Source organism: Poecilia reticulata, chromosome 18, assembly GCF_904066995.2.
Source record: "Poecilia reticulata chromosome 18, P_reticulata-male-v2, whole genome shotgun sequence".
Taxonomy (NCBI): Eukaryota; Metazoa; Chordata; class Actinopteri; order Cyprinodontiformes; family Poeciliidae; genus Poecilia; species Poecilia reticulata.
The window spans coordinates 2654202-2666771 of NC_088847.1; the positions used below are offsets into that span (position 1 = coordinate 2654202).

Consider the following 12570-nt stretch of genomic DNA (forward strand, 5'->3'; position numbering starts at 1 on the left):
GAGGTTACAAAGCCCAGTGTTCAGCCCATCTGTGGCCCCGGGGCTTCTGGTCCTGCTGCAGGGTTCTTTGTCCATCTTGATCATAGCTCAGTGTCTGCCTGAAGGAAACAACCACTTCCTCCTACTTTTCTCCTCTTTATAAGGTTTTTCAACATACAGATCCATTTCATTGGTTAGCTCTGTTGCCAGGCTCACTTTATTGGCTGTTTGGGTAAATAATGACCTAATCTTTTCCATGCAGTGTGCATGAACTTTCACCTTTCTCCCACTTCTTTTTCCCTGGCTATTTGTGGACAGCTCCTCTTACTATTGTAAGCTTATGTTCTCTTCAAAATCAATGTCAAAAATTACATCTCATTGAACTGAAACTATTTTCATTTAATATGTAATAATGAGCATGTATGATTTAACAAGTAAGGAATTACTTCAGTTATGATCAAACAAGTATGCTTCTGTAAAAGAAAACATGAATAATCTATGACCTGTGATGAACTGGTGACCTGTCCAGGGTGACCCCGCCTGTCACCTGGTAACTGAAAGAGATAGACACCAACATCCCTCATGTTGGTGTTGGTATGAGTGGGCATAACACTCATAACCAGCAGGGATAAGTGGGTTGGCCGGCCGGCCGGTCAGTCGGTCGGTCGGTCGGTCTATCATTTTCACTGTTTATAATCAAAATCATTGTTGCTCACTTCTGTAAGAGAGAACTGACGGTGTTAACACGTTTTTTGTCTTTGGGCCTAACATTATTATTTAAAGTGCTTATACTTTATTCACAATCATATTATGCATGGAAATAATGAATGTTCTCACCTGTTGTTTTCATTCCTCCTGTCACTCTCCTCTCTTTGCAGGTCTGCAGGTTTCCACAGCTTTGTGAAGATGGCTCTCAATAAAAACCCCCGTAAAAGACCCTCATCAGAGACACTGCTGCAGGTTAGATGGCTCTTCCTACTTTATAATTAATCAGCCACTAAAGTTTACAAAAAGATGTCTTGAATATTCATGAGCTCAGTTTGAGCTTCAGCTATACAGACAGAAAAAAGTCTGACAGGTTCTGTGACTGAAGAAAGGATTGAAGTTAAGATGGAATTTATATTGTAAAGCATTAAAATGATGTAATGAAAACTGCAAGAAGAATGTAGTTCTAAATTTTTCTAAAGAACTAAACAAAAACTGCTTAGTTTTTGTTTAGTTCTTCAGCTCAGAAAAACTGTAAAGCAGTTGTTAGAGCAGTGGCTTGTGTCTCTGAACCATTGATGGAAAAGCTCAGCATATCTTGCTGTGGTTTCAGCATCCGTTTGTGACCCAGCTGCTGACCCGGAACCTGATCATTGAGCTGCTGGACATGGCCAACAACCCAGAGCTGCACAGCGCTCTGACACACAGCATCGATGACAGCGAGCTGGAGGTCAGTGACTGAGACTCATCAGGGCTCAGCAACATTTAAATATTTCTTTAAAGCTGCATAATGAAACTTTTACAAAGAATATGTTTTTATACATATTTGCTAAAACTTCCACCATGTTGTGACAGTATGTTAAGAGACAGATAATCTGTGATAGGATTGATCTCCTCCACCTCCTTCCTGTGCTGCTGTTGCAGTCTGAAGAAATGCACCACTTAACTAAAAACAGCTAATCAGAGCTGGGAGAAAAGTCTTAGTCAATCAAACTCATGTACTTTCTGATAAATGTGCTAATAACAATCCCTTTCTTATGGATCTGATGTATGTTGTGGTTTTGTTTGTGAAATCTTGGATGAGTCGTCACTGATTATGGTTGGCTGAGCGCTACTGGGTCACCACTGTTCCATGTTTTCACCATTTGTGAATAATAAGTGTGACAAACATGCAAAAACAAAGGAAATCAGGAAGGAGATGAACATGTTTTTACAGCACTGTAGTTAAATTTCGTTTCGTTTTCTGTGTTATTACTGCCATCCCTGTGTGAAACACTGATGGGTCTGTTGCTGTTGACAGATTGGGGAAATGTCTCCAGATAAGATTCAGTCAGCAGGAAAACATCTGCCTGTAGAGAGGACCCTGTCTGAAGAACAATGTGAGTTCAACACACACACACACACACACACACACACACACACACACACACACACACACACACACACACACACACACACACACACACACGCACACACACACACATGCAGACATGAGTCACAATCCAAACAGTCCAACCTGATGGAAGCAGGTTTTTCCTGTCCCGGTCTTCTCTTTAGATGTTGGTCTCTTGGTTTCTGCTTCCAGTTGTTTCTGACCTTGATGCAGGAGGGTCTAACATCGCTCTCGTCATATCTGTCTGACAGAGAATCTGTGGAGGCAGCTTTAGATGCTTAGAGTGATGGCAGGAAGCCTTCAAACATGAAAACCTTGAAGCTTATCACCAAAGATCAATAAATCATACAAATACACACAAAATACTGCACATCAACCATAACCAGGACTTGACTGTTGTAATGCCAATAAAGATTGCATTGCAATGTTTTGTCTAATTTATTGTCAGAAACAAACTCTTTGGTTGAATAAAATACAATTTAAATCTAAATATTTTTGGAGCATGAATAATTTTGGGTTTAACAGTAGATGTCAGAAAGAGAAAAATATCATCAATGTTTCCCAACATGTTTAACTTTCAGTCAGTTTGGCTGTTTTATATGTCGATATATTTTCTGTAACAAAGTCCAGTTTGTTTTCGAACTCCATTGTATGTGAATTTACACTTGATGGTGATTCTTGTATAGCAGACGGAGAAATTCTTGTGTTTGCTGCTTGTACTTGCTGAAAAGTGGCTTCATTGTCTCCCATGACCCTCTGTGTCCAGAGCTGCATGAGCCATATTTGGGAGGAGCACAACAAGCTCTCAGTCAGGCTGCTACTGTCCTGTAGCTGCTCTGTACATGTGGGATGAAGGCAGAGGATGGCACTAAGAACATGCCTGCTGTGTGACAGACACAAGTGCTTCTATGCACTCACCCAGTGACTTCATTCTGCCGGCCTGCACAGTGTGTCTGGTGTAACAGACTAGCCTGACACTCAGACCACCGCTTTGTCATGCATCAGTCTGGTGTTAACACAAAAGCCACAAACACCTGTACCTCAGATTTATCATTCAGAGCTCAGGCGACTCAGACGACTGCTGCAAAGCTTGGCTCTGTGTCTGAAGTGTCGGTGTTGAACTGGGCTGGGTAAGAATGTGGTGAGTTGGTGGATCGCAGGCCTGTGCATGCTGACAAAATGTTTGGCTCAGAACTTCATAAATATTCCTTCAAAAATGAAGAATGTATCCTTTATCAGTAACACAAGCTGCAAGTTCCATTATAGCATAGACTGAAGTTCTGTGTCTTGGGACTTTAATTGTTTTCAGAGTTCATATGTTCAAAGAATCTAACCTTATATATTTCTCTTGGCAGGAACCCTCAGGATTTTACAAAGATAACAGATTAAGTAGACATGTCCGCATCCAAACTTTCGCTCGTAGACTCAGGTCTGTGTTGCTGATCCTGTTTCTTTACTTTCTGCCATTTGGCTGCAAGGAACATTATGGAACAGCATGAGTGTGATCTCTGATATTTTCTTCACCACTACTGACCACACCCAATACACCAAGCTTTGTGCAGTTACATCACCTTGGCTTTGCGTTGCTGCAGTGTCTCAGTTTGGCAGTTTGTGAACTGTAAGATGTGGAATTACACAGAATATGCATTGTGCAACAGCAGGTTTGGTTATGATTAACTTAAAAATGGAAAAAAAAGGAAATTCTTTTTTAACAAACTCACATTTTAAAAACCTTTTTATTTAGGTTGGTAAAAATAGAAGAAAGAAAATAATAATATGTACAAGCTCACATTACCAAAGAGATCAAACCTATTAGAATAAAGTTTGGCTTACTGCTCAGATTTAATCATCAACTGTCGAAACACAAAGGTTACACACATTCAGAAATAATATTCAAATTATTTATCCTAAGCTAATTCATCTCTGCCCAGACATAACCTCTTACTTTAGTCATCCTTAATAACCAGGCAGTCTCCACCTGTGTTGTAGTCAGAGGGGCTTTTGCAGCATTTCCTGGTGAAACTGCAGCGTTTGTGGGGAAAACCAGGGAATTGTCAGCCAGCAGCTGAAGGAGCGTCGTTTCAGAATAAAGGTGGAGGCTTCTTGGCTAGTGATGAGGTCAGCTTGTGGAGGTGTTGCTCATTCTCTCTCTCGGGAAGGTGGGATAAATAAAAAGTGAAGCTGTTCTCTTCTTATCTCTGAGGCTGGAGCAAGTGTGGAAGGAGCAGCAGGAACATCAATTCAGTAACACAGTCAGACGATGTCTCTGTTTGGAGAACCTACAATTCAAAGATTCCTTCTTCCGAGTTATGAATAAACCAGCGTCTTATTCCTTCAGCCAGGATACAGACACTGGATGCTTTAACCGTATTCTGAAGTTACTTTGGATCCTGGGAGATTTCTCCCTTTGACAGCAAAGAAAGTGTTCTCCCCTGGTGGAAGGGAGACAGGGGGTTAAGGTGTGCAGACATCTCGTCCAATGTGTGATGATGGGACGAAGAGAGGTTTTTTACTGTGTCACATGATCACGCTGTCTCTTTCTCCTGGGACTCACAGCCTTTATACCAGTCTCTCTGTTCCTTGTGGTCCAACACATGCATAGCAACCAGACCATGGCTATAATCACAGAGAGATCTGTCAACTTAAGAGAGGAAACCTCCTTCATCTCCAGTGAAAATTTGCTCTGTGTTTAACTGTGTATTGAATCATTACAGTAGGAGGAAACCTGAGGTTAATGTGCTGCAGTCTGAATTTTTATTGTTGTGGTGATTATGTCTCTCTGCTGAGTACTTTAGTGATATGGTTGTTGTAGTGGAGAATCAACTTTTTCAAACCAAAGAGCTTTGATATACGGCAGCGCAATGTGTCTAAAAGGCACATCATGTTCATGTTGGTATAGCAGAGTGTTTGAACTCTCAGTTGATCTTCACGTCACAGCTAGTAAACTCACTGACTGCCAGAGAAGAGGAAAAATATCCCAAGCATGTACTTTCATTTGTTAAAGGAACATGATGTGCAAAATCCTGACATTTTCTTGTTCTATTTATAGTTCCCACATAGTGTTAAGTTTAAGAAAACTACTGCAGAGCATTTGGTGCTAATCCTTCCTCCTGGCCTGAAGCAGACGATCAGAAACATTGTGAGGGTTAACTGGGATGATATAAGACAGCAGCTTCTGCTTTCTGGTTTAACGGTTTCCTCATTTGCTGCTTCAAAGGCTCTGTGAAGTCAGCTCAGGCTCGCTGTGGTTAGACGACAAACACAATCTTCACACTTTGCATCTCAGTCGAGTCAGAGCAGAAAAAAACAAGTGATACATTTACTGATCCACTGAGCTGCTGTGTAAAATCTGTGTACAAACATGTTCATCGACAGAATTCATATCAACTCTGATGTTCTCTTTGCAGTTGACCAAATAAAGTTTGGACGTCCACTGAGAAAAGTCACAGAGCCTTATCCTGACTTGGTAATGGATTCTGACTGCTCTGCTACTGATGTCATATGTGGCACTTCATTAACATGACTGATGGCTGTGTTTTTGCTCTGCTTTCTGCAGGGCTCCTATGATGACTGGAGCATGTCTGGAGATGAAGAGAACTCACCGTAAGTTGTTTTGTTCCTTTTAATCCTTATTCCGTATTAAAACATATGGGGGAAAGTGATTATTTTTTATTTAATGTGTCTTTTAAATGACAAAGTGATTTTCTCCGAATGAACCTAGCGGGGTAAAGACTGTGGAAGACGAATATTTCTTATCCACTTACAGTCTATATTTTTATTGTTTAATGTGTTTTATACACATACAGATAATGGTTTGTTTATTTCCAGAAGACAGTCAAATGTCTTTATTACATAATTTAGCGGATCATTTTATCACAGAAAATGTTGTTTAAGTCTTGGGATTTTTAAAACATCAATTTAAAGAGGCTACTGTTTAAGTTGGCCGTACTGTTTCAGAACAGTTACAGTTTCAGGGTCTGTTCTGAAAACAAGCTGAGTCATCGGGTCAGTGACTGCAGGAATGACCAAACCTATCCTGTGTTGCGCCTGGGAATGTTTCTTTATTTCAGACAATTCTTGCTCCAATCTGTACTGTAGTCATGCACTTTGTCAGCAATGAAACTGTTCCCTATGAATGCACACGCATGACCAGGTAGAATGTAAATAAACTGACAGTTGATCCAGTTTTAGTGACCAAAGCTGATGTTCCTGCAATTAGCCAAGAACAGGGACAGAAAAAAACCCAAGTGAGCTTCAAGTAAACACTACAGTAACAACAACAACAGTATCTTACTTTGATGCAGCCTTTGAAGGTCCACACAGAAGTGTTAATAAGGAACATTATTTTTTGTCACCCCAAATCATATTCTGTTCTTATGGAATGATTATGTTTACTCCTGTTTGGTTCAATACAAAACAAATCAGATTTATAAAATTAAATGAGTGTTCCATTACACACTTCACCTAGCAACTTTGCTTAGACATTTTGGAAATATTAACAAATATACAGTTTACTGCAAAAGTATCATATTAAAATCATAAGTGTGTTGTAGGACGTAATATGATAGACCAACAGAAATAATACATAATTGTGAAGATAAATACTAGATTGGATCCTTTTTAATAATAATACAAATCAGTCACTACCAGATTTCTGGATAAAGAAATAAATGTTAAAAGATTAAAAAAACAACATTATGTATATATAAAATAGACTGATAATTATCAAACATTTATTTAATGATCTGAAGAACAAACAGCAAAATTCTAACCTACAGTAGTGCAGAGTTAGAGGTGACCTAGATGTCATGAATTTGATGATAAACTGTTTATTTTAGTTGAAACTTGACTTGGACTTGTCCCTCAGGGACTTGACCTAGCTTTGGAAAAAATAACTTGTGAGCGACTTTGCCAGCAGGACAGCGACCCGAAGTATACAGCCAGAAGTGCAATGCAATATTTTCCTCATGTGTTTATTGTAAGTAACAAGTATTACAGTTTACAGCACATCTTTATCAACACAATATATCAGCAAAACTACGTATGTTAAATTAAAAAATATAGGAAAGTTAATCCTTACAGTCTGTTTTAAATGATTCGTGATATCAAGATGTTTCCTTTGTGAGAAAAATATTTAAAATGAAAACATAAGGACAACTTGAGACTCTTTAAGTTAATGAGTTGTATTTCCAGAACAAAATGATTGCGGATCCTTAAGGTTTTTCTTGTCTTATTGTGAGCATCCTGCTTCCATAATAGTGAAAGTCCTCTCCGCTTCACGGACATGTTCCCTCGATTTCACGCCTCATGAACAGTGAGGATCCCACACCACACTGCCAGTCCCAGTCTGATTCTGGTTTCCAGCACAGCTGTGCAAAATATCCACTAAACATTAGAACCTTTTCCAAAATCATTAGGTCAGTGCAAGAAGGGGCAGCCGCTGAGTCGACTCAATCGGTCAGCAAGAATTCTGCATTTCTACGTCCAGTCCAGCCGTCTGCACTGATAGTTAGACATGTCCAGGTACAGTAATGATTGGGTCATTGCATCTTTTCAGGCCAGTTGTCGTGTTTTGTTTTTGCGCAGATAAAAATGTTACACCATGTATACAAATCTTAAAAGTCCCTTTTTAAATTGCAAGAACTGAGACATCCAATATTAAAGGACAGGACTTCCTGCTGATCCAAACTTCAGGTATTTTCAGAGCCATATTGCAAAAAGATTGAAAAAGTAAAGAATCCAGGCGTCAGTTGAGGTAATCAGTGCTTGCTAGAAGAGGACCTTTGGTTTTACTCCCTCATATTGTTCTGGCCGATTGAGGCCTGTGGTCAGATAAACACCGGGGGTCTTCCTGTTGCAGGAGCCTGTTGGAATGTGTGGAGCAAGCCCTGCAGATGAGGTAGGCCACGCCCGCCTGCTCCAGCCTCTCCTAACAGCTCTGTTTTTCCATCCCACCTGAAATAAACCACTCCAGTTGGTATTATTATGATGCATTTGTCAGCTAATGTCAGTGTGTTTGCCATAATCTTCAGGTTTGTGTTCATGTGCTCTTAATATCGCCCTCAAACTACGTGAACTGGTGCAGATTCCAACCAGGACAGGCCCAGTGGTTCTCAGCTTTGAGGGCTCCTTTGTCTGCTTCATTGTGGCGTTTCCGTCAGAGTTTGGTCCGTGTGCTGCTATTGTCCTACCTTCAAGCTCCCCAGCGTCTGCCTCAAGCTTGGTGTCGTGTTGCTTGTCCTGGATCTAATTGAATGATTTGACTAGGCATGGTATTGGTATGAGGTTATATAAAGGATTTAAAACATTGATTTGACAAAACCACTGAAATCTTCATGCTTTTGCTTTAGTTTAAAGTCCTTGTCATGAGATGCTTGCGTAGATGTCAGAATGTTTTCTCTGGGTTTATGGACCGTGGTGCAGCTCTCTCCCTCCAGTGCAGAGCATTGCCTGCCAGCTGGCTTAAAGCAGGCTTCTACATTTTCTCTCTGCTTACAAGGCCGACAGATTCAGCTGTTTAGAAATGTTTCAGACAGCTATGGTGATACCATACTGATACCATGATATGTTTTCCTCATTATAGTCAGAGTTAGACTCTCATACCAGCCCATGCTTAGATTCAGCCATCAGATTTTGCAATGACCTGATGGTTGTTGCTCATTTGTCTTTCAGGAGTTTAACGATTGCAAGAGCGCCATCTGCTGATGTGAGTATGACTCTTATTACCATAAAGTTAGTCTTTATTTCTGTTGCCTGATGTGTTGACTAGATACAAACTTCCACAGTTTTAACTATGCTATAATTATACTTTACCTCTTAAAGCAATCTTTTAGAGATTATTTTTTTCAAAACTAATAATCCCTTTACCTTGTCTTTGTACTTTCTGGGAGATATTTATGTTATTTCATTGAGAAACCAACTTATTGGTTAAATTGACTAAGAGTCCTTCAGTGCCAGAAGCTGCTGACAAATATTAACTGTTTGTTTCTTAATTGTAATGGAGATAAAATGTGATCACAACATTATAGAGTTTAATTCTGAGGACAGCTGTGGTTTAAGTTGCCTTCTGACTCTTTTATTTGATTTATTTATTTGATGACAGTTAATCAAATGATCGATGAATTATCAATTATTAACTAAGGATGCACAATATATTGGTGCTAACATTGGCATTGGCTGACATTAGTCATTTTTAACATAAGGGTATTGATCCGATAAATGAAACTGGGCCGGGATCAATAATATTTATTTCCATCTTGTTGCCAATTGTTTGTGGAGGCAGGGTGGAGGAAGTTGGTGATGTGGTGTGTGTCTGGTCATGTGACAGGGATAATGATGAAGCACAGCATATCGGTGTGATTGTTTTTTTCAAGGTGTCGAAAGGGTAAAAAATATAATGAATATTGGTAAATATCAATCATTGGCCATGACAGTAACATTAATATCGGCTATCAATAGCGACACAAATCACTAGCCAAAATGCTGCTTTCCTATTGTAGAATAGAAAAGGATATTTTCTACTCTATTTTTATGTGTGACGCTCACATGAGCGGTGTTGGAGATGTTGGAATCACTCCAGTGATGACTCACATGCTGGTGTTTTACAGGGAGGTAGGAAGAGCGCTTTGTTCAGTCCGACAGCCTCACTGCCAGCCTTCAGCTCTTTAACTTCCAACACAGAAGACAGAGACCTGACGCTGAGACCGGCCTGCACACTCGGCCCTGATGCGGCCATCACAGCCGACCCCGGCTCTGCAGCAGGTACACCTCAGTACACACACCATTCAGTCACACACAACTTGTTTCATATGCATCAGCAGAGGTCTGCTGGTTCTGGTATTGTCACTTATTATAAGTCGTTTGTTGTTTTTTAATCCACAAATACACATGCACAGTTTTTCTGAGGGTCTTACTCAGTTGTCCCTTTCATTGGAGGAGAGTGTGCTATTTCTAATAACTACACACTCATCATCAGCAGCTTTATTAAAGACAAATAGGTCCACATAAGAAAAAAAATTAAAAAAATTAATTGACTCAAAAAAATAATAATAATCACAAATACAAGTCATTGATTTACAGAAAGACTAAACTGCCACTGGTTCCACATTCTGGACTTAAACCTGACTGAGCTCTGTGCAATATCTATTACTATCAGAATGATGTTATTTGTAGAGACATATACATAAATCTATACACAAGATTTTGTAATACAGCATGAAATGTGGAGACACTAACACCAACAAATAACTGACTAGCACATTATTTATGCTGTAATTTTACCCTGTTGTGGATAAAAACTATTTTACCAAGCACTGTCAGATGAAATCACTCCGTCAGGTTTATTCATATATTGTGCACAATAAAAAGAGCTTGTAGGACAATCAATAATGAAGCAGGTCTGGGTGAAAAGCTCTGCCAGGCAGAGACAACACTTGAGTTCATACCAAGGATAAGGAATTCAAAACAAGGGGTGAGACAGTCTGGTTCTGATGGAGCTGTAGAAAACAACTTCCAACCTTGTACATGCAACCCAAATAGTTATTTGGTGAGTTCACAAGCATTTAATATAACATGATCAGCAGATGTTAACTTATAGTAATTTTCCACCACAACCCTTACTGTTCAGTATTTTTTAAAATATTTTATATTCCTACCTTTGTGTGACTCTACATGCTTCGATTGTCTGTCACTTTGATGCTGTTGCACTGGAATTTTCCACGGTGGGGCAGTAAATGGTCATTCTATTCTATTCTATTCTATTCTATTCTATTCTATTCTATTCTATTCTATTCTATTCTAAGTCTTGTCCAGGTGTTCTGCCACGCAGGACATCAGTCAGCGCTGCAGTGACCCATGTTTGCTACCACAACACTCTGTAGTAGCAGAGAAAAGGATGGTTTCCTCCCCAAAAAGAGAGACGCCTCTGTCTCCAGAGTGGAGCACGCTGAGGAAAAAGCCAGAAGACTCAGTGAGTTTTTAATGAGAATGCTTCTCTCATTAAATGAGAAGCAAACGTCAGAGCGCTGGAGTGACTTGCTAACCTAATAACTTCCTAATGATTCTGTTTGAACCCTGTAAAGGTTGATAGATGCAGTGAAAGTTGTTAATTTGGTATTATTCCCCAGGTGTACAGTCTTTATTACTCCCTCTGTGTTGTTGTGTGTAACCTTTGTAATTCTAGAGAGCTGGTTGTCATGGGCTTCCTCCCACCCCTCAAGTCCATGTAAGTGTGAATTCTAACAGCAACCAGCACTAAAATGCCAACACCTTCATGACTAATTACAGACACTTCCTCTCCTAACACATACTAATGCATTGCATGGTGTTACATATAGACTTTCTAGGTAAGTTTTATTTTATTCTTTGAATATTATGTAAAGCACCATCCTCGTTAATGTGTGAGGGTCAAAGGATCTTATCATGTTATCAAGAAAATTCAAAAGCATGAAAGTTTCAGTAAAAGTTGCTGGGCAGATCCTATCAAAAATGACATATCAATAATAAAAAATACCACTTTCATGTGATCCTCTCAAGATTAAAACAGATGGGAAATAGAAAATTTTCACAAATTAGACTGAAAAAATGTTTGTTAAATGACACAAGACATCACAAGAATCTGCTACGACTGAAAGTAAGGATGCTAAGAAATAAGAGAACAACTGAAATTAAAATCTGGAAAAGTCTCATGGTTGAGTAGAAGAAGAATCACCAGTTATGAGGTATCTAAATCCTGATTACACGCTGCAACATGATGTGGTCCGATGGCCCTCCTACATGATCTGTGTCTCTGCTGTAGATACTTTGTTTGCCTGTTAAAGAGCCTTTTGCTTGAAAGCTGCATCAGTGGGCATTTTGTAGCTTTACTGTACCAACAGCAGCATGATTTCAATGACTGCTTTTTATCACACCACTCCACAACTGAAGGGCCATTGTAATCCTGTCAGACTCAAAGTCATCTGCTTCCTCTAGATGGGAGCCTGCTTTACCAAAGTCTTCAACGGCTGTCCTCTAAAAATCCACTGTGCTGCTACCTGGATCTTACCCAAAACAAAAGGTGAGGACTCTGGCTTCTTAAAGCCCTGAACCCCAGAAAGTTCACTTTAGTTCCGTTTATTTATACCAGGGGTCACCAACTCCAGTCCTCGAGGGCTACCGTCCTGCAACTTTTAGATGTGTCTCTGCTCAAACACACCTGGATCAAATAAACTGCTCATTTCCAGCCTATTGCAGAGAGGAATGAATGCTGATGAGGAAATTCAGACATTTTGGAGCAGAGGTGAATCTAAAAGTTGCATGATGGTAGCCCTTGAGGACTGGAGTTGGTGACCCCTGATTTATACTTTGCCAATTTTAGCACATATGAACAAAGTCCACATTTGTGGATGAACACTCAGCAGCTGAGTGTTCATATTGGCAAGTTTCAACAGCCTGAAGCAAATTCTCCACACATTCTCCTTAATATCTCTGGTGCTTATCTGAATAAACAGCCCAAG

The 12570-nt window shown here is 39.7% G+C and overlaps 1 protein-coding gene across 2 annotated transcripts in view; it reads left to right on the plus strand.

The window, feature by feature from the left end:
* The window catches only part of map4k2 (mitogen-activated protein kinase kinase kinase kinase 2), a 36749-nt gene that overhangs the window by 17025 nt on the left and 7154 nt on the right, over positions 1–12570 (plus strand). Inside the window, exons 11-21 of one of the 2 annotated variants that reach the window (XM_081599219.1) lie at positions 858–939; positions 1298–1414; positions 1985–2063; positions 5485–5543; positions 5634–5680; positions 7938–7976; positions 8750–8783; positions 9685–9838; positions 10879–11045; positions 11259–11300; positions 12047–12131. In XM_081599219.1, coding sequence (XP_081455345.1) covers positions 858–939; positions 1298–1414; positions 1985–2063; positions 5485–5543; positions 5634–5680; positions 7938–7976; positions 8750–8783; positions 9685–9838; positions 10879–11045; positions 11259–11300; positions 12047–12131 — 905 coding nt within the window. The remainder of the gene's footprint in view (positions 1–857; positions 940–1297; positions 1415–1984; positions 2064–5484; positions 5544–5633; positions 5681–7937; positions 7977–8749; positions 8784–9684; positions 9839–10878; positions 11046–11258; positions 11301–12046; positions 12132–12570) is intronic. The other variant, XM_081599220.1, reaches the window with a different exon arrangement.